Raw genomic sequence first — 25074 nt, forward strand, 5'->3', positions numbered from 1 at the left:
TATATTAAATAAATCTCCCCAAAGCTGCGTGGAGCAGGCATGGCATAAGGTAACGGAAAGACCCAAGGAAGGACGTGAGTGACGAGTGAGTGGAAGGGACCCTACAAGGGCAGGGGCGTGTGAGGTGTGCGCCTACCTTACCTTGCCTTGCCTTACGGGTACCTACTGTACTGTACCCATGAGGGGGTATCCAGCGCTGGACATTGCCTTGCCCTGCGCTGTGCTGCGCTTTCCACTCTGTCTCTGGTGTCTCTTTGATCAACCTAATCTGCAGTGTAGAGAGTGAGTTGAATACACGCCTCTTCCCCTACCCCCCTCCCATCACACACAGACATCCTCCACTTTCCACATCGCACACCTCTCCCCTAGCACTACTAGCATGCGGCTAAGTTAGTACCCAGCACCCAAGACGGCACGGCCACACACAAGCAGAAAAAGGTCCCTGGCTACCTTCCCTGGGGCCTGGCACCAAAGGAGAGGGGTGTTGTTTAGGTGCTTGCGGGGGCTCTTTCGCCTCTGTCTCTCAGTCAATGTGTGTCTGTGTCTGTGTCTCTGTCTGTGTCTCTGTCTCTGTCTGGCGCTGGCCTCACAGGGCTGGTGCTCATCACCCTCTGAGCCCCAATCCAATGCACTCTGCAGACAAGGTCAGGGTAGCTCACGGTACGTACCTCCGCCTTTTCAACCTTTCCATTCAAGCCTGTCTCCACTGGCGCTCGCACTCGTTCTTCTCTCACTGGGTCATTTGCGATGCTACGGGGCATCGAAATCCTTTCGCTACGATCCTTGTGCCAAGCATTTCGTTCACTCATTCTCGAGTCCAGGGCCGCAATATGGCTTCGCGGCTGCTAATAGCGAAAGGCGAGACTGTTATGGATTGCTTCAATTTGTCTTTATTGAATTTACGACGGCAAGACGAGAGATGCACTGACTGTTGGCCACTGCAAATCCTCCACTAATACACTTGAAACTGTCTCATTTGGTGCAGTACGGCCCGTGCTGTCCACGGGCGATCATTAAAACCTACCTCAAGGATTTATAATAAACTCCGCTGGCCATGTCCGATTCCGACTCCATTCGGACGAATAGAGTAAATTACCAGGATACTGACAAATTCCTTATCCATTTGTGAGCAGGTTTGCTGTCATTATCATGGTGCTAACTTGATGAAATGCTGAATGATGAATCCAAATATCTGGATGTCTGCCTATATGCACAACAACTTCGCTGTGGAACAAGGAGGGGAGTGCTGCCATCCCACACAACGGTGTCTCGTCAAAAGAGCGGGATTCACTGAGTTACAGATCGGGGCTCAAGTAGGGCATGAGACGGATTTGAGCATCTGCTGTGTCTTCTCGTACTATACCAGAGCATGGCATATGCTATACTACACCATACTGTGCCGTGCTGTGAAGCAGTAACGTATCGTATACCAGATACGGCTTGGTTTGGAATGTGAGCGTATTGGGTTTTATCAGTACTGAACGGTTCGTCACGTAACATCAACGGTGGAGAGTCAACGAGACGATGAACTACTAGGCGCAGCCAAATCACCAGAAGGGCGGGAGCAAAATAGAACAGAACCATCAGAGGCTGGCGCTATTAGCAGAGCAGATGTCATTCTAACCGTCTAAAAAGCCAACAACTGATAGAGAGACGAGATACAGAGAGGTGCTGTAGGTTCCTTTGAAAGCTGGCACTGCACTCCCCGTCGTGGACACTAAACGAGCAAGCCAACCAGGTCCCCGAGATCAAGCCATGGACCAGCAAAGAAGCTTCAAGGCAGACTTGATGGAAATGTGGGCTAAATTTGTCCACATTTAGTCTATCGAGTCGATTGCCGTCTCCGTCTCTAGCGCAGCGTAGCATCGCCCTGCTTGCCCTAGCTCAGCCGCACTCAAATTTCCTTAGGCTGTCGCAACGTTTCAACTGCTCTCTTACTTTCTTTGCTTTTGGGGGTGCCATGGCGAAGCCTGAGTGGGCGGGGACTTTGATAGCAGCGCCGCGGGCTAGGAATTATATGGCTCGAGCTTTTGAGGCACACACGCACGCAATGACGGCCCTTGCTCCTAGACGGTTGATTGAGAAGAGGAGCAGAAACAGAAAAAGAAGCAGAACAGAACGAGTAAATTTCCGAGATGATGGCGTCGAGACCATTGGATGGATCCTTGAATGCCGTTTGTAGAAGGCGGCTTCGTGGGTTCTAGTTTGTTACTGTGCCGCATCTAGCTTTAGGATAAAATCAAGATAGCTTCAACGGTCGAGCTCGGATATGCACCGATTCACGACAGGCGGGCAAGATGATATCCGCGAGTGCTGATGCAAGTGGTTTCGCCACCTCCTCTTTTCGTGATTCCCATGTCTTGATCAGTGAATCCGTTTGGTCTCGACACGACTTAACTCAATCCTCACATGTAACCACCTCACAACTCACCCACGGGATGCCGTTCCGGCTATCAACTTACATGCTCATACATGGATGGCTGGGGATTCCAACTGCCTCACATAGCTTAGCTGTCGACGTGCCCTGTAACTTCGGAGCAGTGATCTATGTCAAAAATATCCTCATCGCCTCTTCACCGAGGGATTATTACACGCCCTGCCACAATAGAAGATATCACAACCATAGGCGGATATGCTTTCCCCTGGACCCCTGTATGTTAATGAGTTGTGTGTTTGCGCAGCACGTACTTTCAAACAAATCCTTCAGCGCAGCATAACGTTAGGCCAGTTCGTTTGTCAGAATGTCTAGACTTTCTGACACGTCCCCATATCCCGATCCGTCTATCATTTCCCGTGCGAATTCTATTTACTAGGTAACTTGGCTAGCCAATAGAAAATTCGGGCTCGTTCCCCCACAAGGTGGGAAATCAGTCGATTTAGTGATCCATGCTGCTGTGCTAATGTTAGTGGCACTGACCAGAAGTAGGCCTTTGCTCTATTCCCGCGGTATGTTGAAATTTTATGTTTATTCCCCGCCGACGCCTACGGATGCCCATCTATTGTCCATCGGACCTCGTAGGGGAGGATTGCACTAGGATTTAGCAACGCAACACAACAGAGTCAAGGATATGCATGATTAGATAGACGACGTGTGGTCAAATGCTCCATAAAACAAATCATTAGATCGATGGATTAGGAAATCAGTAATTGATCCTCCCTCATGCTTGGTAGAGTTACACCGGTTCGGTATGTGGGCAGGCACTTACATACATACATACATACATGCCTACAAAATTTGCCGGAAGTAACCTCCATCCTTTGGATTCAATTGGATTGGATTGGATCCACGAATACTCAGCCTTACACCTCACAGTCGGGACCACCTCAGCCATGTCCCTGGGCTCCGTGCCTCATGCAATGCACGGCGCTGCACACTTTCTTCTTCACATTGGTTCAACGTAGCATAGGTATCATCTAATCCATCGAAACTTGATTCCTCAAACGATACTGATTATCCGATTGTGAGGACCCCTGCAACCCAACGACAGCCCTCGGATCATCAGTGCCCAACAAATAACATGAGATATTTCGAGACAGAGAGTCTCGACTCTGGACCGCCGACGATGGCTGAAACTGCCGCTAGACGCACGCGCAGATGAATGCATATGCTGGCTAGCAGCACAAAGGGTCCCCTCTTGACGGGACTTTGGTCCTATTTCCCAATCTGGGCATATTCGTCGAAATGCATGGTCCAAATCTCTGGGCCCATCTGCTTCGCCTTGCAACTTCAAAAGAAGAGGCAGCTATCCAATGAAGCCGCAGTATTGCCAGGCTGCTATGCCTCTGCCCCCTGAGGCTGCATGGATATGATTGTGGTTGAGACAATGGTTGCATGTGCTGTAGGCATGTACGTGGCACCGCCCGTTATCCGTTATCCATCACCCGCCATTTTGGTCAGAACAAACCACCCTCTTGTTGATCAACATCACGGGTGATGGGTGATGCGTGGGGTTGCATTCAACTGAAGACGGCACTCCCTAATAAGGCCCAGGCTCAGTATTTGATATAACCCCTTGGACGGCGGCTCTTGTCCAATCCTTTGCGAGACCGACAGTTTGTGTGCTTATCAAGCAGTGAACCAGACCATCCAGACGGATGGCAATGATGTATAGAGCACGGGGGTGAAGACAGCCCCCCCTGCTGTCACTTGGATAGGATCTACCCAGCCCTACGAGATGACAAGTTGGGCGCTTGAATGAGTGTCCTCCAACCGGAAGAGAGTATCAAGCCCTGGATGAGTGCTGCCCCCTCTGTCATCCCGATGTCCTCATAGCGTTTCTCAGTACCGGTAGTGGTAGGCAGTGGTACACCCCTTTTGACAAATTGTGTCCGACTGTTTGAAAAGTCCGCCGCCGCCTTTTGAGTGACAAGTCGACAAAGGATCCTTGGGGGCTAGAGGCGGCCGCTGCGCCCTGAGCCAGATCACTGGGACTACCTTGCTTTGACTGCTACGCTACGTTGGCGAAACTCTAAGCTCCAAGCTCGCCAAAAAAGCTCCCCAAGCTTGCATCCAATGCTTGGTAGCTGTCGATCATAACTAAGGTGTCAAGCAAGCAGAAAAAAGGACAAGCTCTCTATCAGGGACCACAGGGTGAGCACATTACCAAAGCGTTTACCATAAAAAGTAATTCTGATGAGTCGCGGACTTTGCGGATTTGAGCTCACCGTTAAGCCGCAAAATCCGTGTTTCTTCAACATGCCCGCGTCTAAATGATAGAAACAAGACTAAGCTAACTCGACTGCCCAAAATAAGATTTTGCAGGTTCTTTTTTGTTTTCGTTGACGTCAATCCGAAAAAGCTATCGCTAGCATCAGATGCTGTACAAAGTTGACCGAGATAATCGGGGACTATGCATCACGGGCGCATAATGACCTGCGCGTCAACTAACTCAACTCAAGGCACGGGTTTTCGGCGAAGCCGTAGCGGACCATGCACGCCAGACGAGGCATACAACCAGGCATTTCTGGTGTTTCTGAAATCAAATGCAGGTGTATCACGGCTGAAATTGAAACGGCGATGATTATTTGGCGAGACGAGGACCGTCGGAGCCATTCAAGCCCACATGTTTTGATCATCTGTTGACTCCGTTGCCGTTTGTCGTTGACTCTCCTGTCTGGTCCAAGTTAGCGCTCTCTCTCTCTACCTCAACCTACGGACCTGGGACCTCCTACGGCCGGCTTGCGGCACGACTATGCGGCTCAGGGTCGGCGAACGGATTCCCGCTTTATCAATTGGCCCATTAAATGAAGCTAGCTCAGTCTAATGTTGACTTTGTATTTGTCATTTGTCTATACTCAACAGAGCCATTCTCTGCGAGGATCTTTTTTTGGTTCTTCACCACCAGAAACATATCGTCTTACATGAACATGCTGCACCACTTCCTCGGTACCATCATGTCGTCTCCCGTCGACGAGGGTAGGTTTAAGGTTCTCACCTCCCCAAGGCCCCAAGCCACTGGACGGCATTCTGGGGATCCATCCCATTTTCTCACTCACAGCTCACGGCTTTGCTTTGGGGGTGTGTTGGCTTCCATTGGGTCCTGACACCAGTACACACTGGGAATAGAGCCTACGCGGAGACTTTTTGCTGGCACTAGCTTCCTGCCTAGAGCCCAAGCTCGAGCCTACCACTGGCACTGCCATTACCATAATGGAGCGGACACTTTTCCTCCCGACATGAATGCTCGCACGTGAATCAAAGTCTCCGAGAACTCCATCTGGATGATGCGCTTTGGGCCATGGGTTTAGCGATGGAGATACAGCAAGACCATGAGTAGCATTCATTGAATCAGTATCGAAGCTCACTCCCCAAGTGAGACTGAGACTGAGACTTGGCTTGATGGGGTAGTAAGCCACGACGAGATCCCCGCGGCTGCGTGCTTGTGGAGTAAAGATAGATGTCCCTGCATCTCTGCTCTCCTATTCTTTCACGTGAAGCAAGACACTGAGACTCGAGTTGCAGATTCGTCGCGACTTTTTGCCCAAACCCCGACAGACCATTTAGACGAGGTCCCCGAACTGAGTCACAACAATTGCAGCCCGTGATTAGGGTGAAGTCCAAGATGAGACAAGTCAAGTCAAGCCAAATGATACCGTAGCGTCCGAGCTCTGGTTCATTCATTCCCGCTTCGTTTCCTGAGTAGCTCGGGGAGCTCTGGCGTATCTGATAGCTTGAAACCCGAGCTGCAAAAATACGCGATAGGCACGCCTGTTTCCCCTGGTAGGAAATGATGGGCAGCACCAGCACGCCCGCAATCAACTGCCAGAAAGATGAAGGGGACGGGAGGGGAATTTGCAAGGGCTGTGGGGTGTAGATATCAGGGAGCCAGCGTCGGTCGCTAGCAAGGGAAACGTTTTTGGGGTCCAAAAATGATAAATGGGCAAATAACCTGCCAGGGTTAACCAGGGGGCGTACGGTATGCCAGCGCAGCGGATGGATGCGATGCGATGCGACACACGCGTCTAGAAATCTGGGTTAAATTCAAAGGTACATGGCTTGAACGCCTTGAAACGTAGCGCAGCTCTGTACCTTTTCATGTCTGTCTGTCTGTCTGTCTGTCCTAATGGCTGTTAAGTCCGAATCATGTGTACGTAATTAACATGTTTAAGTCCGGACAATCAAGAAAGGCAAAATGCTCGAAAGAGAATACTCCAATGGGAGATTCCATTCGAGGCATCGCCATTGCCATTGCGTGGTCAGTCAGATGCGCCGTGTTACCGAGCGATAGTTCAAGGTGATGACTGGGATGCAAGACACAGCGGGTAGCTCAGAACGATAAAAAAGGGCTGATCCACTGCATCGGAGCTGGAATGAGCAGTAACCAACAGCGAGTGAACAGTAGAGAGACAGAGACAGAGACAGGCGCAAGGTACACTACAAGGTTGCCTGACAAGACAGCTTGCGGTCAGTGTCCTCGGTCCGCCATTTCCAAATCAGTGCATCTCCTCCGTGGGCTGAAGACGCAGATGCAGATGCAGATGCAATCGAGACACAGGCCCAAGACCATGATCAACATGTGGTATGGCATCCGTTGGCTGTGGTTGCGAAATTTGCGGAGATGAGAGATAGGGAGATGAATTGGAGCTCCGCCGTTTGATGACAGTCAGACTCTAGCAACTCTCCTCGTAGGGCTGCAGTTGATGAGGGGAAGGGTATCTTTGCTCAGCGGTGAAGCTCTAAGAAACAAGGCTTCGGCGAGGCCGGTTGACCAAGCGAAGCCGTCCAAGCAGATTGCGTCTTTTGGTCTTGGAGATGCCCGTGGTTGCATGCGACAGTCCCCGAAGAGAGAGTTAGGTACCTTAGCCGCATCTTCTTCACTATCTACAGCGGCAGGGTCTACGGTCCCTTGGCGAGACGTCAGGTGTCTCACGATGACGAATATGTTGCTTTCTTTTTTTCTGTTGCCAATGTTCTCCAAGAGTTCTGGATTGAATGTGAGGATGAGAATGAAGCACCCCAAGTGCCGAGAGACATGAGCACTAAAAGATCTCAGCTCAGCTTCAGTGGATGTGTTCACTGCTAGAGCACTGAACTTGTGTGGGGATTTTCACTGAGGGGGCGTGGGCCTGTGAAGCTTCCATTGCAGGAGAGCAGCAAAAGACTGGAAGACAGAGCAGGACAGGAGAGGACAGGGGTGGGGTGACCTCGAGCGGTAGGGCTGAACGCGCGGGAGCAAGATGAGAGGTGGATCCTCGACTTGATTGGTCAAGCGCGCGCATCTCCAACAAAGGCATGGTGTTGTTCTTTGTTCTTCAAGGGGCGGGGGCGGTTGTAGCCAAGTTCCCACAGTTTGGTTCCCAACTCCATGGACATATCCATGGGTGAAAATATTCTACTCCGCTGTCAAGACTGAAAAGAGCAACCCGACAATAGCAAAAAATGAAATTAAATTACCTGCCCCCTTGTTTCCTTTGTCTTGGCTTCAAGACTCGCGGATGCGGATCCTCCCGATGGAAGTGAATCCATGCTCTTAGAGTTGGAGAGACAGGGCCTCTGGGTACAGTAACCTGCTGTGCCGCCGCAACCACAAGGCGAAGCCCACGAGTGCAATCTTGCAACCATGCTATCCCCTACTACCCACGACACTACGCTGCGATGCTGGGTTAGGCTGCGTGTTGTACCCGTAGCCCGTGCCTGGCCTGGCCTGGGACAGTTCATCATCATCACCTCCTTATGTTATCGGCGATTCGCTGGGATCAGGCTCGGGTTTAATTTGGGAAATACGGCAGTGCATTGTAGCGAGTGATCAACAGCCCATCCCAAGACAGCGCAGAGTGCTACTGCTACCTTGTAGGTAATAAACACTACGCTACGGAATAGGCAATATGTTGTTGCTCCTATCGTCGTAGCTTTCGACGACTGATGATTGATTGTACTGTACATACTGTACAGTACAGTAGCGAAGCGAAATGCAGTGCTACTCCGGTGGCTGGCATGTAAGTGCAGAACAAATGTACAATTCGAGTCACGTTGTCGCGATTGATTTGCTGATCGAGAAATGCGATTGGCGTCATAAGGTTAACGGCCTTCTTGTCTGGGGTTGCGCCCCGGTAGGCAGCAGTATTTTGCACAGCTCTAGTGATTCCATTCGCAAAGAAAAGGCCAAACCCAAAGTCAAACCCAATCGCCGGGCGAGAGCAAGGCACTAGAGCGAGAGTGGAAAGAATTTCGACGGGAACGGGAAACGGAAACTCTGATTTTCCATTAACAGCGTTCTTCCCTTGTAGCCTCTGGCCGATTCCTTGGAGCCGGAGCCGGAGACGGGGAGACTAATGAGAGAGCTACTCCGCCACGTTTTCTTGGTAGAGGTACTGGAGAGCGCAACATGGCACCCTCATTAGGAAAGAGGTGCATGCATGCATGTCTTTTGGCTTGACTTCACTTGACTTGACTTGACGTGAGGCTGGTGTCCCTAGCAAATTGTATCCCCTGCGCCTCAGGTCAACCAAGGGTGGACTAAAGATAGAGGGCAAGGTACGTACTCGGTGTGACCCCCTGCTTCGATCATCCCCGCCCTGTGATCCAAGTGGAGAAGCGAACAGGGGTGCCAATGTCCGCCAGTTTAACGTGGGAGAGAGCGTTTTGCAGTGCTGAAAAGGCGGAGGACCAGGGGAGACAGGGGGGTGGTCTTGAGATCCAGATCAACCAGTTTGTTGTTTCTTGACATCGACATATCGAATGCGGCACAACCAAAACCACACACAAACGGCTGCATGGGAATCTCGCCGAGTGGTAGCCGACAGGTTTGGACATCCAGTTCATTCATTCATTCACTCACGACTCACTCATTCACTCATAATTGAGGCTGTAACTAGCGGATAATCACTGAATTGACGGCAGCCTAGAGTCTAGCCCACCCCTCACACTCACATACACTCACACATCATTGTACATGCAGTACCTGGTTCTTCAACTGTCATGGATAGCTCCATCAACGATGAATGAAATCGTCATAATACAAACCTGTTAACAACATCACCAGCTTCAGCCTCAGCCCCAGGGGACTTTGTCCATGCATACCTTAGTACTGCTAATCCCCCTGAGCCTTCGAATCTTGATACCGTTTCTGTACATCAGCAATTTAACGTTGTATGAGTTGACATGACATCGAAATACCTTAATCATAATACTCTCCTCCTATTCATCATGCTCGTACTCTGCTCAGCTCGACCCCGTATTCACTCCAATTCTCGCATTCGCTCTCATTACTCTGCCTCGTTGCGTAAGTTGCACACGATTTCCTCATTCTTTGCTCCCCCTTCGGCTTTGACCGATGAGGCATACTTGTTATGATTCACATCTTGCCCTTTGCAGTTACTGGGTAGTCTACACCTCGCACGAAAGGTTATCTTGCGCCTCCACGCCTGGGGCCGCTACTGTGCTCTGCAGTACAGATTGACTTTCCCATCGTGTGATTCCGCCTTTTCTATCTTTATCCTTGTGGCATTCTCTCGACGGTTCCACTTCCCCAGGAATGGCGACATATCGAATGTCTCTGCGATACAATGACAGGTGGGCGTGGAATGTGACTTATTCCCGTCTAAACTGAATACAAACAGGGCTGGATAACAGCGAAGCAGCCCCCAGAAGTGCCGGGCATTCTTTGTAATACCGCTGCGTCACATATCTTGATGATCTCTGGGGTTTCGATTACCAATCTGAATCTTTGAAATGCCTTCTTGAGACGTTGTTGACCCAAGTTTAGTGCCAGGCGCTTTTGTCGGCGCCATGGCACTCTAAGGTTTCGAGCGTTTTGAACCGGCGAGCCTTATTTGGACTCACTAATTGCCATTGATCACCAACAGTACTCAATACGACAACTCCATGTCCTCTACGACGAATACGCATTTGACGAATCGAAACCCGCTTGCTCGCTCCACTCACCCGCCGCTCTGTGATTGATATTTAACTCCACGCCTACGGCTCAGAGACGGATCTTAGCGGTGCCGCCAGCCGAAGCCACGACAATGCCGTCCAGTACGTAGGCTAGCTAGTCCGACAACCAAAGTACTACTTAGCGATCTCCGATAAGTCGAACAACTAATCTGAGTATAGTTCAATAGGCGAAGGTGCCAATGAGATTGGACTGGGAACTCAAAGGGAAGACGGTTTATGCCACTGAGTACATGTTGGCCAGTGTGCCTTTCACTGAGGTTTCAGAGCTTAGGCGGGACGAGAAGGACGAAAGGGTAGTCCGCAATGGTGAGCAGAGAACCCTTGGCAGCTAACTTAGAATGAATTACTCTTTTGGGGTGAAACCAACCGCTGTGAGACATGTTGGTCCAGAGCCAAGTTCCAAGTCTGCGTCCAAGTCAAAGCAAAAGTGCATCAGCGGCTTGAATCCTTCAGGCGTGCAAATATCCCCCATGTCTGCATCTGTGTCCATTGTGCCGCTTCTGAAAGAAACAAGTTTGAAGACATCGTCAAGGGAGGGGAAACCGTTACAATGGAGTTTAGATATGGGAACTGGAGTTAAGGACCCTGTGGCATGAAAAGACGTCACATCACAGATCTAAGCGCGAGCCTGTCGGGGGGTTTTCTCAGCGGTCGATCAAAAACCTGGCTTCTGAGAAAGTTTTCCCCTGCTTTCCGGGTCTTGGATCACCTCGCCTAGGATAATTCACTGTATGTGCTGTAGAGTTCTGCACTGCATGGCCCCCAATGGGTGATGAAGTCAGTCAGTTAGTTTAGTGTAAGTCAGAACGGGTAAATAGGCTGGACAGGATATCGAGGTAAGGGCTGTGGTGTTTGTGTTATTCCCAGGGAACCCAAGACTTGCAGGGGCATGCTCAAAGAGCATTGACTACCGGTTCCAAGGGTGCAGTACCTTCAGTATCATCAGGCGTCAGCTCCAAGGCTAAGTGGTCTCGTTCGTTTGTCGTGGGTGGGGAAGGGGAAACTTGGCTTTGAGGTGGGCGCTCCGCAGACCAAACAAGTCAGAACCCAATTTGATGCTGGTTGCCGGCTGCTAGCACCTCATGATAGTGACGTAGGCGCTTCTATGCTCTGGGCGTTGAGTCTGCATCTGATTAGTTGCGAGTCTCGATGCAACATTGCATTCATCGTATTGTGATTGAGGCACTGACGACGACGACGCGTCAAGTGCTATTCTCGAGACTCGAGGGAGTCCTAGATTGCTGATTCCAGGCTCTCGTCTCTGGGGAGTGTATTCTGTCAGAGTAACTGTCGCGGGCGTCTGGATATCTCTTGGGGGTAAAGCTCACGACGATCAAAAGGGGACCCTTAACTCATGAACTCACAGCCCAACACCAACTGCAACTCCACCACGAGAAGGATCGGAGGATCACCCGCAGGGGTTACGGTTGCAACGACGAATCCAACAGAACTTTACACGAAATACCATAAACATCTTTGCTGCGCATATGCTGGTGCTACTGTAGTATCCTCCTTGTATCCTCTGAGGAACACTCTCATTTACTTGAAACTATTCCACCCGTGCGCAGCTCAACCGTTGATCTGGGACCTACCCTGGACAATGTTCCTGAGGATCTGATGAGAAACAACGGGCCGATCCCTTGATATTTCTTGCGTATTGCGCTATGATAATGGGGCTAATGTCAAATCGAAACGTGCGAGGCGTATTCTGTCGTTTACCGCGCGGTTGTCCCACTCGTTATGTTTTGGTGTCGATGCTTTTGCTAGTTGTTTCATGCGAGATTTGACTAGAATGACAAATAAGTTGAGAGAGGATGTTGGTAGGCAAGTTCAGAACGTCTGAGAGTGCATACTGCAGCTCGTTCTTGGGCCATCTGTTCAGCGCCCCTGAGGAATTGGATGTACCGATTACTTGCAACTCAAACCACTGGCAGCAGTCAAACAACAACATGGAATTGCTTTATGATTGCCGCAGGCCAAATCTTTCTTCTGGGCATGGCTGGACCATGAGGGTGTTCATTCCGCGGCGGCTGCGTTGCGCTTTGAAATGCAAGCCATCGAAAAACGTCTCCACGTTTGGGTGATTTCACATTATAGGGTAATCAAAGATTACAAAGCTTCGTGGATGAGTAAACATTCCGAACGCCAGAATCTCCCTAGACAACATCGGCAGCAAGCCTAACCCATTGCGAGAGAATAAGTGCCAAATCTAAAGAGCAAATGACCGATTGATGATTTGTCGGTCCTGAGTCACGATATTGGAAATCATACTGCAAAAAATGGCGTCCCTCCGCCTGTCAATGACGATGCGCTCAACCATAAAACTGCCATATGTGTCTCTCTCCTTTCATTCTACTCTATCTTGCAGACCACAGCTTTGTCAAGACTTCAATTACCCACTCAGATCTGCTTTCATAATTCCTAAACGCCGCCACTCAATGGCTCGACCAACTGGCCTCATCGCCTCCGAGGGCATTGAGCTCCTCAGCTGGGGTACACCCAATGGCGTCAAAGCCCATATCCTTCTCGAAGAGCTCCGCGAAGCATATGGATTAGATTACACCATACAAGGCATTAATATTGGACTCAATGTTCAAAAGGAGCCTTGGTTCACCGCCATCAACCCCAATGGCCGTATCCCTGTTCTTGTTGACCATGACAACAACGATCTCGCTGTCTTTGAAGGCAACGCGATACTAAGCTATTTGACAAGGAAATACGATCCAGAGAATAAGTTATCGTTCAAGATTGATGACGATGACTATACTCGTGCTGAGTCATGGATTGGTTGGCAGCATGGTGGAATTGGGCCTATGTAAGTCATGAGCAGCAACATCAAGGCGGTACACTTACACATCAGCAGGGAAGGACAGGCGAACCACTTCATTGGTGTCAAGCCAGAAATCCCATACGCTATACAGCGTTATGTTGGCGAGACAGAGCGTCTCTTTGGGGTCCTCGACAAGCGTCTTGCAGACCGAGACTATATCGTCGGACCCGGTAGAGGTCGCTACTCCATCGCAGATATCGCCCTGATCGGCTGGACAGATCGCCTGCCAGGCACAACAATTTCGTATGATCAGTTCCCGAATGTTAAGGCATGGCTTGCTCGTATACTTGAGAGGCCTGCTGTGAAGCGGGGCTTGCTACTTCCGAGTGGCAAAGACAAGCCGACAGGATTGGATCCTGTGGATGAAGAGACGAGGAGGAAACGCGCAGAGCTCAAGGAGGTTGTAGACAAGGCCAAGGAGCAATTTGGATACAAGTATTCATCGCCTTAACTGGTGATCATCTTCAGATTGTGGGAAGGAAGATGTTACATTTTGGGAGTAAGGCAGGCATCCAAGGGCATAGAGTGAGAAAATAATATAGGCTTTTGAATTCAGTGTCCCAGCGGCCTAAAATTGAAACAATTCATTCGTTTACGAACTAGAATAGCTGGATATGGATATTAAACCCAGTGACCATGACAACACTGAGAGTCATGGGCCAAGAAGGCAGAGAGACTTCGAGCTACACGAAGAGCAGTCATTGCAAGCATGTTGGTCACGCAGCCTAGGTAGTGATCACTGAGCAATTAACCACCAGTTCCTCAGGCATCCGCTGCCGGAGTAATTATACAGCCTAGGGCCCTACGTTATAGAGAGGAGCAGCTCAAGCTCGACATGTATGTGGTGCTTGAGTTTAGTTGTCGTGAGGCGAATGTTGACCAAGACACTCTGTGCCAACCAGAGTAGACAAGACCGTGATCATACAGCAGTGTAAAATCTATAGAGACAGGTCAAAGAAGACGCTGTAACTTATTACATTGGTCAAGGTGGCGTGACGTCCCCAGTTTAAACCGCCTCCATGATGGCTCACGATCATGACTTCTCATCATGACGACACTCTGCATGACGCTCGGAAAAACGTAAGATATGATAAATTCATCATTAAAATGCTCATTCACTCATGAGGTCCGCTTTTTGATATTTAACTGATTTCATAATCCCATGCCAAAGCGCCGTTCTCTTTGTTTCCCCCTTAGCTGTGGAACTTCTTCACCTTCTCGACCTCGTCGTAGCTACCCATGAAGATACCGGCCTTGTCGTGGATGTGCTCGGGCACCACCTCGAGCATACGGTTCATCTTGCTGTCGACAGCTTGGCCACCGGCTAAGCATAGTTAGTAAAGTGTTAATCACTAGGATTCAATTGACGTACCATTCTCAAAGATGAGGGCCATGGGCGCGCACTCGTACAGGATACGGAGCTTGCCCTTGGGGCTCTTCTTGTCGGCGGGGTAAGCAAAGATACCTCCGTAGAGCAGAGTTCGGTAAGCATCGGCAACCATGGAACCGATGTATCGCGAGCTGTAGGGCTTGCCGTCGGCTTGGGCTTGCTTTAGAGAGTTGAAGTAGTTGATGGTCTTGTCCTCCCAGTACAGAGAGTTACCCTCGTTGGCGGAGTAGATGGCGCGCGACTTGGGGAGGCGCATGTCGGGGTGAGACAGAATGAACTCGCCAACACCGTTATCAAGAGTGAAACCGTTGACGGTTCCACCGCGCATGGTGATCACAAGCTGGGCAGAGGCGCCGTACATGGTGAAACCAGCGGCGAGCAGCTCAGTACCGGGCTTCAGGATATCCTCCTTGACACCCTTGGAGCCCTCGGGGAGCTTGTGAATAGCGAAAATGGTACCGACTGAGACACCGGCGTCCAAGTTGGAGGATCCGTCAATGGGATCGCAGGCGACGGCGTAGTGAGCGTCATGAGCATCCTTGAAGTAGATGATCTCATCCTCCTCCTCAGAGACGAGGAGCGCACACTTGCCTGATGAGCGCATGGCCTCAATGAAGAGGTCATTGGAGATGACATCGAGCTTCTTCTGGTCGTCGCCGGTGATGTTGGAAGAACCAGCCAGACCGGTGAGGTTGACTAGGGTAGCGCGTCGAATGTAGTAGGCAATTGACTTGAAGGAGAACTGGAGAGCGTGACACAATAGACTGAGATTTTTCCGTTGTTAGCTGGGCATCATGAAGTTGAGGTCACAAGAGACGACGTACGTGAAGTCACCAGTGGCCTCTGGGTGCTTGGCCTGCTCCTCAGTGAGGAAGCGGGTGAGGGTAACAATGTTAGTGTTAACCTTTTCGGTTTCTTGTCCACTGTTTGTAGTAGCCATTGTGAATGTGTTTTGTGAGGGGAGGATAGGTATGAGAGGAGGAGAAGTTGGTTGATCGTCGGGAGGGGCAGTTGGAGAAGCGGCTTTGGGTTGACTTAGACCGGGAGAAGGTTTAAGCCGACAGAGACGGTAGTTATGATGGGAATGGTATGAGGGTATCGTGAGAGAGAAAGATGAAAGAAGAAGAGAGAGGAAGAAAAGGAAGAGGCACGCGACGAATATTGGGGAAACGGGACCAGTTATGTAAAGGAATACAGTTCTATGTACGTTGACTACGGATACCGCGTCCGTCCGTGTCTCGACGACAATTGACGGATATGACGATCAATGATATCCATTCATTCATTATTAGGTACATGCTTTCATTAGCCGACTGGGGTTATCAACGGCCCCATCCGCGAGAGAGAGGACGAGGACGAGGACTCAACCCGCAACAACATGACCGAGAGAGACTCTGAGAGGACGCCATGATACGTAAAAAGCTCCATTGGGGGCGCATCATATCGGAATGTCATGGGCCATCGTGACCTTTGATAGCGGGCTCCCGAAGGGAATTGGTGCTTTTGCCGGCCGAGGGGAAGCGGCTCAAGAGGATTTCCCGGGGTCTCCAACTCCGACTTCTTCCCCCACAATTTACAGTGGTCGAATTTGGAGGCAGACCTCGGGGGTTGTTCCCCGAGCAGCATCGCGATTCCTCTTGGTAGCTGTCGTCACAGCCACTGAGAGACCCTCTATTTCCAGGCCCTGCCAGCCCAGCCCAGGCTGTCCCGGTGGGGGTGGCTCGCTCATGTTGACGTTTAAGCGGGGGTTTTGAACCTCGACGCTCCAAAGATCTTCAGTAGAAACACCGAGTGATATGCTCCATTGTGGGTTTGGGGGGAGATTTGTGTATGAGGATGGAAAATTGGAAACCGGATGCCTTATCTCATACCTTGTTCATTCCTTGATTTGGGGTTATGAGGCAATTGATGGAGTGAGTGAGTGAGTGAGTCTCGACTCGACTTATATCATGCATGCTTGTCCCCGTAACTTAACCTAGACTTCCTCTCTACGGAAGACCGGAGTCGGATCAAAGGTTATCCGGTCAGCCGGGAGCTTCCTTTCCCTCTCTCCCTCTCTCTATCAGCTGTCAGCCAGTTCAGCTGTAACTCTCAAGGTTAGAGAGTCCAATCTCCTACGGAAAGTCCCCGAGGTTGAAATGCATTGCCAGAATTGGCGCCAAGCTACCCCGAAGTTTGGTATTCTCCTGATGAAGCCTCGGACATGTGCCGGCTGTCGACATCAACTTTGATGCTCCCTTTTCTCTGTGATGGAGGTTGACAAAGTTGGCAGGGTCGTCCTCCCTTTAATACTGAGCAGTGACTGAATGGATAGAATACCGATGCAACGGTATAAGCTATCGATTTCTAGCATAATAAACGGCAATTATTCCTATACCCAAAAAGGCAATTCTTTTGCACGAGATCTCCTTATCCCTCCCTAACTCTCTCGCTACAATTCCCCCTTCCCTTAAACTATCCCGCTCTCGTGAGCGGCGGACCTCGGCATCTCGGTCAAGTCTCCGTCTCCACGTTCAATCTCTCTCTCGACTTTGCGTTACCTTACTCCAGACACTTTGACTCCATTCGCGTTACTTACTTACCTTTCCCCAGCTTTTTCTTACCCGTTTCTGGTAAAAACTTAACTTAACTTTTGCATCTCCATCTCCATCTCCATCTTCCCTTTTACCATCAGTAATTGCTGGTTTCTTACTGGTGAATCGTAATTCCGTATATCCCAACTGTCGCATACCATACTCTCTCTATCTACTACCTATACTCGATACCATCGCAATCATGGTCGCTGACGCTCTCGTCTACCACCCCACGGTAGCGCACTACCTGCGCTACATGGCCACAACCCTCGGTCGCGACAAGCTCATGCGAGTTCTTCAGTACTTCGCCCGCTTCTACGCCTGGTATCTCCTCCGCACAAACGCAACCCCCGACAAGGTCGCCCCTTGGAACGCCCTCAAGAAGCAGTTCGGCCTGTTCCGAAAGGTCTTCCGAGCCGGAAAGTTCGTCGAGCACTACAAGGCCGCTGCCACCGCTTCCGACTCCAAGTCCCTCGACCCCGTCCTCAAGTACACCCAGGTCGGTCGCCAGCTGGGTTATGCTGGTTACCTCACCTGCGATGCTCTCACCATTCCTGATGCTGCTGGTATCAGGAAGTGGCAGCATGCCAAGCGCCTTCAGCAGGAGGCTTATAGATCCTGGGCTATTGGTATCGCCTTTAGCATCATTGGTCAGCTGTACACTCTGCGACAGCTGAGCGTGCGCGCATCAAAGGTTGATCTGAAGGAGGGTGAAGGTGTTGTTGAGAGCAAGACCATCTCCATGTAAGTTTCACATGCGCTCATTTACCTTCTTATCTTTAGTCCTAACATTTACCTCAGCGAGCGCGCTGCCGCCAAGAAGCAACTCCTCTGCGATCTTTGTGATATCCTCGTTCCCGTCTCCGGTCTCGGATGGGTTTCCTTCCTCGATGACGGCATCGTCGGTCTTACTGGTACCTTGAGCAGTGTTATCGGTGTCTACACCCAATGGAAGAAGACTGCTTAATCTTGACCACATACCAAAACCCAACAATACCCGATACCATACTTATACACACTTCGTAATTCCTTATAAAGCGCGTCAAACTGTTCTCTGTTCGGTCCGGCATCTTCCTTTTTGTACTATACGGGGGTGACACGGTTAGGTTGTTGCCCAAAGTAAATCACGAGTATCAGATTCACTCGCTGTGCAGTAATGCCATGTCAATTTGAACATACAAAATCAAAATTTGGATTATTTTGACCCTTTTCTGTGATAACAGCAAAAACTACCTAGCAAATAACGATTCTTACTGAGTGGTCCCAAAATCTTCCTCCAGGTTATATATAGTATAAGACAAAATAAAAGGAAATAAGCAAACCCTCACCCACGACGGCTTCCTCGTAGTCATACACTATAGTTCATATTACCCAAGACATTCAAGTCGTGTGCGCCCGTGGCTTTTCCCGGTACCCGTCAACTCTCGTCAAGTCCTCCAACCCCTACACCTGACGCCATCCTAATGTCCCTCATACTTGTGTTTGCTCGTTGAGAATATCACCAGTCGGTCGTCAATCATTGTTGCGCATATCTGCTTGTTGATCGTTTCAATCTTGTCCTTCCTACCTCATGACTGGTCGTCAAAGTTTCTCGCCATTTAGCGCGTTCGATTGAGAGTAGATCTAACACCGTCGGTCAAGGACAGTCCCGCCAAGCAAGCGCCCAAAGCGGTAATGGGATATGGATTTACCAGTAGCGTCCACCACGGTCATAGTCTCGGGGATAGCCACCATCTCGTGGGTATCCCCCCTCTCGCGGAGGGAAGTCTCGAGGAGGTCGGTCATAAGGAGGTCGCCCATTGGCATAGGGATCAGGCGGAGGAGGGTAGTCGCGGCGATAGGGGTCATCGTAGCGACCGCGAGGGGGAGGGGGAGGATAGTCCTCCATGGGACGGCGAGGAGGAGATCGATAACGGGCGCGATCATCATAGTAGTCGCGACGAGGACTACGATCTCGGTAGCCGTAACCACCACCACCGCGAGGACTATATCCGCGGGGAGGGCCGCGTCGATCGTAGTCGTCCATGGGAGGAGGATAAGGTCGACGTCCTGGGGAGCGGGATCGACCGCGCTCGCGAGGAGGCATATCCGGCTGAGTCTAGAATGCCATGTCAGACTTGAGTTCTTACAAAGAGAGGGGGCGTCCTTGTCATACGTCAGCAACGCATTGGACTCGCTGGCCCTTGAATTCTCGCCCGTCGAGCTTCTCAACAGCCGTTCTAAGGTCTGCTGCAGTCTCGAATTCGACGAAACTGGTCCATGTTAGCCTCCATGATAGATAGTGCGCAAACAACCACTCACCCTCGACCGTTCGAGTCGCGACCAGTTTCCGAGTAGACAACGTCCAAGCTAGACTGACGCGCAAAGTCTTTGAGATCCTATTCCAGAATCCACGTAAGTTGCTGTCCAGGAAGGGGAACGCCGGAAGTCCATGTAATCCACAAAATGATAGTGCAGTTCGCCAAGTCAACAACCAGGAAGCAAAACCGGGAGAAGGGGGTGGAGGGGATCCGTGGAAGTTGTCCCCTAAACCTAGTCCCGGTGTAGTACCAATGGGTCGAAACCAGAAAAACCAGAGATGCGCGCAAATCACAAGGGGAGGGTCCAGGAAATCCAGCGATGAGCAACGGGGAGGATTGAACAGACCTGCCAAGAGGTATCGTTTGGAAGTCCCGTGATTTGCATTCGATGAGGGGTTCGACGAGGCCGTGGCGCGGTGCGCTCATGGTTGCCAAAACCGCCCTCGCGATGCCGGGAACCGCGGGCGAACTGGACAGTGAGTCGTTCTCCCATGAAATCAGAACCATCTTTCGAAGTCGCAAGTTAGCCAGGAAGGAAGGGTGGAGTCTATGGCGGTGACATACGGAAGGCTAGATGGATCATTAGCAAGCGCGTCGCAATACAAAAGATGAAGGGAGGATAACTAACCCGGTACAACATCGCGGGCATCCATGGGGTCCTTGTACTCGATGAAACCGAAGCCATTCATGAGCTTAACCTCGGTGATTTCTCCGGTACCATGAGTCGCGAAGTGAGCCTCGACATCGGATTTGGTAGCTGTTGGGCAGCAGGTCAGTGGTTTGACTGAGAGCGTCAGGGCGATGAGTCCGGACCATTGCGAGGGAGGTTTCCCAAGTACAGCCGGGTGGCTGATACCTCCGTCATGTTGCCGTTGGGAGGAGCGTCGTGTCGTCGGGTCAAGCAAGACGGGGATCCAGATGGAGAGAGGAGCAGAAAGTCGTATATGGATCAAAGCCAGGGAGATTCCAGATTAAATGTCCAGGGCCAGTCACGCGATGGGCCAACAAAAGAGCCAGAGTCAAAACGCGGGGTTTTGAGAAGGTGGCGGTTTTTGGACGAGGATTGACTTTGATGATGATGATATGAAAAGCGACGTTGGGTTGGTGGAGAGGAGAAAGAGAACATGGGCGCAAGCTTAGTTACTAAGGCAAGGTAGGACTCGCCTAAAACGCGACAAAAAGGCTGGGGCCAGAAGGCGGCAGGACACGGCAGAATGGCCGGATCGAGAAGGTGCCCCGGATCCCGCTTTCTCGGGCGCTGAAGCTGCTTCGCTAGCGTCACATGCGAACGCTTTCGCCTGCATTAAAGCCTACATAACACAACGTTACTGTAGCTGTAGATTGCCTAGACTGGCAACTCACATGTAAAATACGCTCCAATCGTGACCTGATCACCTCGTATAAGAATCTTTCAGTTATCAATTGTCATTGTCATTACTATTACTTCATGGCGCAACTTATACATGGAGGAGTAGACATCTATAACAATAAGCCGCCCCCCTCCAAAAAAGAGGCTTCTTCATTACGAAACCATAAGTCATTCATTTCGCCCGATCCCGCATCATCGTCATCATCGTCGTCGTATCAGCCCAACTTGACTCCCTTGTTAGTGACGCCCAACGCCTCGCTGTGCTGTGCTGTGCTGTGCTTTGCTTTGCCCTGTATCATGTGCTTTGTGGAGAGGAATAACATGACTTTTAATCCATAACCCTACCGTTCCTCGAAAAGGACCGAGACAATTTCATCAATCATAGTAAATACGAGGTGTGCACTATAGGTAGATCGGTTAGTTGAGCTCATACACAAGTTGGCGAAGAAAATATAGACTTACTTCAACCTCGAATTGTTCAACGTCGCAAATATACGACGGCTGGCTGTCTGAGCGTTGACTCTTCCAACAACACTACCTGCGAGATCTGGCACCAGTGTGGCCAGCATCAAGCTCGCCTCGGTCCGTGTCTTTTTCTTCTCGGCAGCTGTTCGCGGTTTGCGATCCCGTTGTAACTGGCCTTCAGGCCATAGACTATCTTGCACCAGCCCAATGTATTTGAGAATGTTTTCGTCTTGAACAAGCATCTTGACATTGTCTCGAACTTTTCTTTCAATCGTTCCACCAAGAAGTTGTTGCAGAACAACTACTACCGCTCTCCCACGGAGCCAATTGTTTCCCTTGTTGAGCTCAAAAATCTCAAGAAAGATGTCGCAAATCGGTTTGATGAACGGTTCAAGTTCCTTATTCTCAAATGCATTCAACTCTGCCTCAGCTTCAGCAGCCGGAAACGTATCTTCGTTAGCATTGAGAGGAACTGCATTGAGCTGGTTAGTAGCCGCTGCAATAAGGTTCTGCCCAGCTTCAGATATCTGGTCCAGTACAGGGATATTTCCAAGGATGTCATCCATTCCATCCGCCACAGAGTCGTACAACCGAGTCATCATGTCTTTCTTGTCTTCGCGATCCAAGATATCTTGACCTTGGGTGATTACGCTCTGTGAAAGGAAGGCTCTGAGTTCTCGGCTGCGGCAAACTTCTGGTAAAAGAAGTAGGTCTTGTAGATACTGCTCCAGAGCAGTCCGTCGTTTGCGTAGAAACTCGCTCTGGAATTTCATCACCATTCGCCGCCGAGGAAAGTCAAGGTTTCGAACTGAAGGGTATCGGGACCGCAGCTTTTGGTGAAGCTCGTGGAACTCGCTGTATCGCCGCGAAATTACCCATGAAGCTGCAGGCATCTGCTCTCCGGCATTTCTCTGGACTTCAACAACGTAGAGTGCAAACTCTCGGCCATCCTCTTCTCTTCCCACTTGGATAGACTTGATTTTGATGGTTGAGCGGCCGTAGAGACTGTTGTCGCTCTCCTGGATCACGTACTGCTGCCGTTGGAGCTCCTTGCGCCTGATCTCCCTGTGTAGAGACGCTTTGGACTTCCTAAGAATGCGCAGCTCAGCAGTATTGTTTGTCAACTCTGCCTTTCGCGTCAACGATTCCACAACTGCTTCCTGCGCCACCAAGCGATCAATGTCGTTTGAGAGGGCAGTGATGGCTTCTGCCAGTCCAAGATCTCCTGGTGCTGCTTCATGCACTTCATCTTCGTCGTCAGGTGGTGGCCCGTCATCTGGATCACCGTCGTCAGGGAGATCTTTGTTGTTATCGCCAAACAGATCGTCGTCAACAAAAACACCGATTCGTGAAGCCGCACTGACGAGACCAAGCGACGAAAGGCTTGGTTTCTCGCCTTCCTTGTTCGCCATAGCAGGTCGAATGCCCATATCCAGAGAGCCACGATGAGATTCGTTATCATTGCCTGAGAAGAGACTTGATGCATTATCATCAATGCCTCCAATACTGCTGCCGCCAGGGCCCCCGAAAAGGGAGGCACGGAGAGCTTCAGCAGTTTGAGGACGATCATCCTCCATGATATCGGTAAAGGCCTGTTCTACTGCCTTGACAACTTGGGTATCTGGTAGTTGTTGACTGTTCGTCTCTGGATCTAGACTCTGGACAGAATCTCCTAGCCCATCAGTATCGACGTCATCGTCATCGAATAGAGGATTAACAGAGCCTTCGTCTAACGAGCGCCTAGCTCGATGTCCATGCCCATTACCATTGGATGTCAAAGATTTAAGATCCGATGCGGATCCTGTACGTTTCCCGGCATTGGATAATTGTGGCGTTAGTCGCGATACGGGCCTTGGCTTTGCTGGCAAAGTCTTGCTCGCTCGGTTGGTTGCTGATGCCTGTGCCTGTGCCTGTGCCTGTACCTCTGGCTGTGGTGTCGATCTGAGAGTCTGGATATTGGATGCTTCTTCAGCTGCAAGGCATTTGTAAAATAGATCCGACTTCTTGAAACTCTGAAAGAAGCGTGACCGCATTTCCTCAAGGACGGCGCTCTGGGCCTTCAAGATAGCTCGCCGCGCTCTATAGTATTGTAACGGGGTGGCTGACTTTCCTGCCTTGATGAAGTCCTTGACTTCATTCCTTGAATGCTCCGGGACCTTTAACTCTGGCCTCGAAAGATAGGCCTGGTTAATCTGTTGCAAATCCTGGCGGTCGGCATCTGTCCACATTGGCAGGGTTGATGGCAGTTCGTCATCTGGGCCATCATCTTCTAGAGGGTTTCGAAATCCGTCAACCACAAGCCAGAACTGCACTAAAGGCATGAGATTTTGTCGATCCATATATTCCATAAAGTAAGAAAGCGCTGAAGAATCTCGCAGAATATCTACTAGTGGCGCACTCTCTAGCTTGGACTGTGAAGAAGAAGTCGATGGTAAAGGCAAAGGACCAGGTGGACGACGTTCGCCACCAGCAGCAAGATGATTAACCCGTTGGTCTAGCAGCCTCTTTCCCATCTCCAACCGACGAAGGTAAACCTGGTCTTGATTGTCTTCAAGAGAATCCCTCTTCAGTTGACTAGCGACTTCGCTACGAAAACGACGTGCATCTGATAGGTTATTGACCTTGCGAATAGCACGGATAAACTTCTCGAACTTGCGCTCACTGTCTCCAGGAGCAACTCTAGGCATGGAAGCTAACTTGCTGGCTTTGGGTGTCGAAGGAGCATGCTGGTCCAAGGCTGCTCGGAGCTTTCGCACGGTTGATCGATCCTGAAGCATTGAGCGGCCCAGATTCTCCATCAGCTGATTCCAAGTGTCTGGTTCAGAGAGAAGTTGGATCACAGGGAACAGAACGGCGCATGCAACGATCTCGCGAATAATAATCGATACAGCTCGACTGGACAACATGTTCTCAGGTAGTACTTTGGGTACAATCTTTGCGACAAGAGACCTGAGGTAGTCTTGCTGGACCATCTTTGTGTCGGGAAACGACAAAGAAGCAGCTGGATGTAGGCGTCCATCACGAAATTTTGAAGCAATAGCTAGGTCCAGCTCCTCAGATTCAGTGACAGAACGGTTGAGTTTCTTTCCTCGCACTGATTTCTCTGCTTCGTAGAAGTCTCGAAAGTGGGCGGTGAGGAGAGGAACAAGACGGCTAGTGACGAGCTCCGCCAGGTCCTTATGACGAAGGGAATCAGTCAAGCTCAGCAACGCCTGCCGCACCGCCTGATCGACCTGGTTCGAAAATGACGGGTTGCGACTAATATTTGAGTACCAGCTATTCACAAAGTCCCGGGTTATAAGGCCAAGCAAGTTGTCGATGGCTTCGGAAACGCGGGGTGATTCAGGGTTTATTGGAGTCGGGGTATATGATTGTCGCTGGCGCAGTGCCTGCACCTCTAATCGCCATGACTTCCTATCGAGGAACGTAACGCCATGTGGTTGTAGTTTTCGATCGCTTGGCCGTCGTGATACAAGAAAGAGACCGGCTAAGAGGGCGACGAGAGTAACAAGGGAGCCAGCAACAAAGGCATGGCCTGCCCAGCGGAGGACAGGTGACCAGCTCGCAGCGAAGCCCCAGGCTATGAAGGCGGCAAGTCCAGCAACAATGACATCTCTGCGCTTGAGGGCCATCACCAGGATGTTGACCTCAGAGCCACATTCTTGAACGAAGATGGATTGGATGTAAGTGGTGAAGTTGGCGGTGCTGGTGCTAGGTAGTGGAGGTGCCGTTAGGTTAGGTGGCTGTCGAT

General features: G+C 50.5%; 5 protein-coding genes; 2 read left to right on the top strand and 3 right to left on the bottom strand.

Moving 5' to 3' along the window:
* Positions 1 to 12834: 12834 nt before the first annotated feature.
* FFUJ_04131 (related to URE2-nitrogen catabolite repression regulator) lies at positions 12835 to 13677 on the top strand (the record flags this gene model as incomplete). XM_023572620.1 has 2 exons in its annotated part: positions 12835 to 13211; positions 13260 to 13677. The coding sequence occupies 2 exons, from the start codon at positions 12835 to 12837 to the stop codon at positions 13675 to 13677; spliced, it is 795 nt and encodes a 264-aa protein (XP_023426710.1).
* A 742-nt stretch (positions 13678 to 14419) lies between these two features.
* Positions 14420 to 15556, bottom strand: FFUJ_04130 (probable FBP1-fructose-1,6-bisphosphatase; the record flags this gene model as incomplete). XM_023572621.1 has 3 exons in its annotated part: positions 14420 to 14550; positions 14599 to 15380; positions 15441 to 15556. The coding sequence occupies 3 exons, from the start codon at positions 15554 to 15556 to the stop codon at positions 14420 to 14422; spliced, it is 1029 nt and encodes a 342-aa protein (XP_023426711.1).
* Positions 15557 to 17391: 1835 nt separating this feature from the next.
* FFUJ_04129 (related to peroxisomal membrane protein PMP30B) lies at positions 17392 to 18156 on the top strand (the record flags this gene model as incomplete). XM_023572622.1 has 2 exons in its annotated part: positions 17392 to 17933; positions 17991 to 18156. The coding sequence occupies 2 exons, from the start codon at positions 17392 to 17394 to the stop codon at positions 18154 to 18156; spliced, it is 708 nt and encodes a 235-aa protein (XP_023426712.1).
* A 720-nt stretch (positions 18157 to 18876) lies between these two features.
* FFUJ_04128 (uncharacterized protein) lies at positions 18877 to 20354 on the bottom strand (the record flags this gene model as incomplete). XM_023572623.1 has 7 exons in its annotated part: positions 18877 to 19287; positions 19345 to 19441; positions 19491 to 19567; positions 19836 to 19996; positions 20054 to 20059; positions 20118 to 20246; positions 20303 to 20354. 7 exons carry the CDS (start codon positions 20352 to 20354, stop codon positions 18877 to 18879), a joined length of 933 nt encoding a protein of 310 aa, XP_023427192.1.
* Positions 20355 to 21199: 845 nt separating this feature from the next.
* FFUJ_04127 (related to intermediate filament protein MDM1) lies at positions 21200 to 24955 on the bottom strand (the record flags this gene model as incomplete). XM_023572624.1 has 2 exons in its annotated part: positions 21200 to 21260; positions 21321 to 24955. 2 exons carry the CDS (start codon positions 24953 to 24955, stop codon positions 21200 to 21202), a joined length of 3696 nt encoding a protein of 1231 aa, XP_023426713.1.
* Between the last annotated feature and the right edge of the window lie 119 nt (positions 24956 to 25074).

Source organism: Fusarium fujikuroi, chromosome FFUJ_chr02 (genome assembly GCF_900079805.1).
Source record: "Fusarium fujikuroi IMI 58289 draft genome, chromosome FFUJ_chr02".
NCBI lineage: Eukaryota > Fungi > Ascomycota > Sordariomycetes > Hypocreales > Nectriaceae > Fusarium > Fusarium fujikuroi.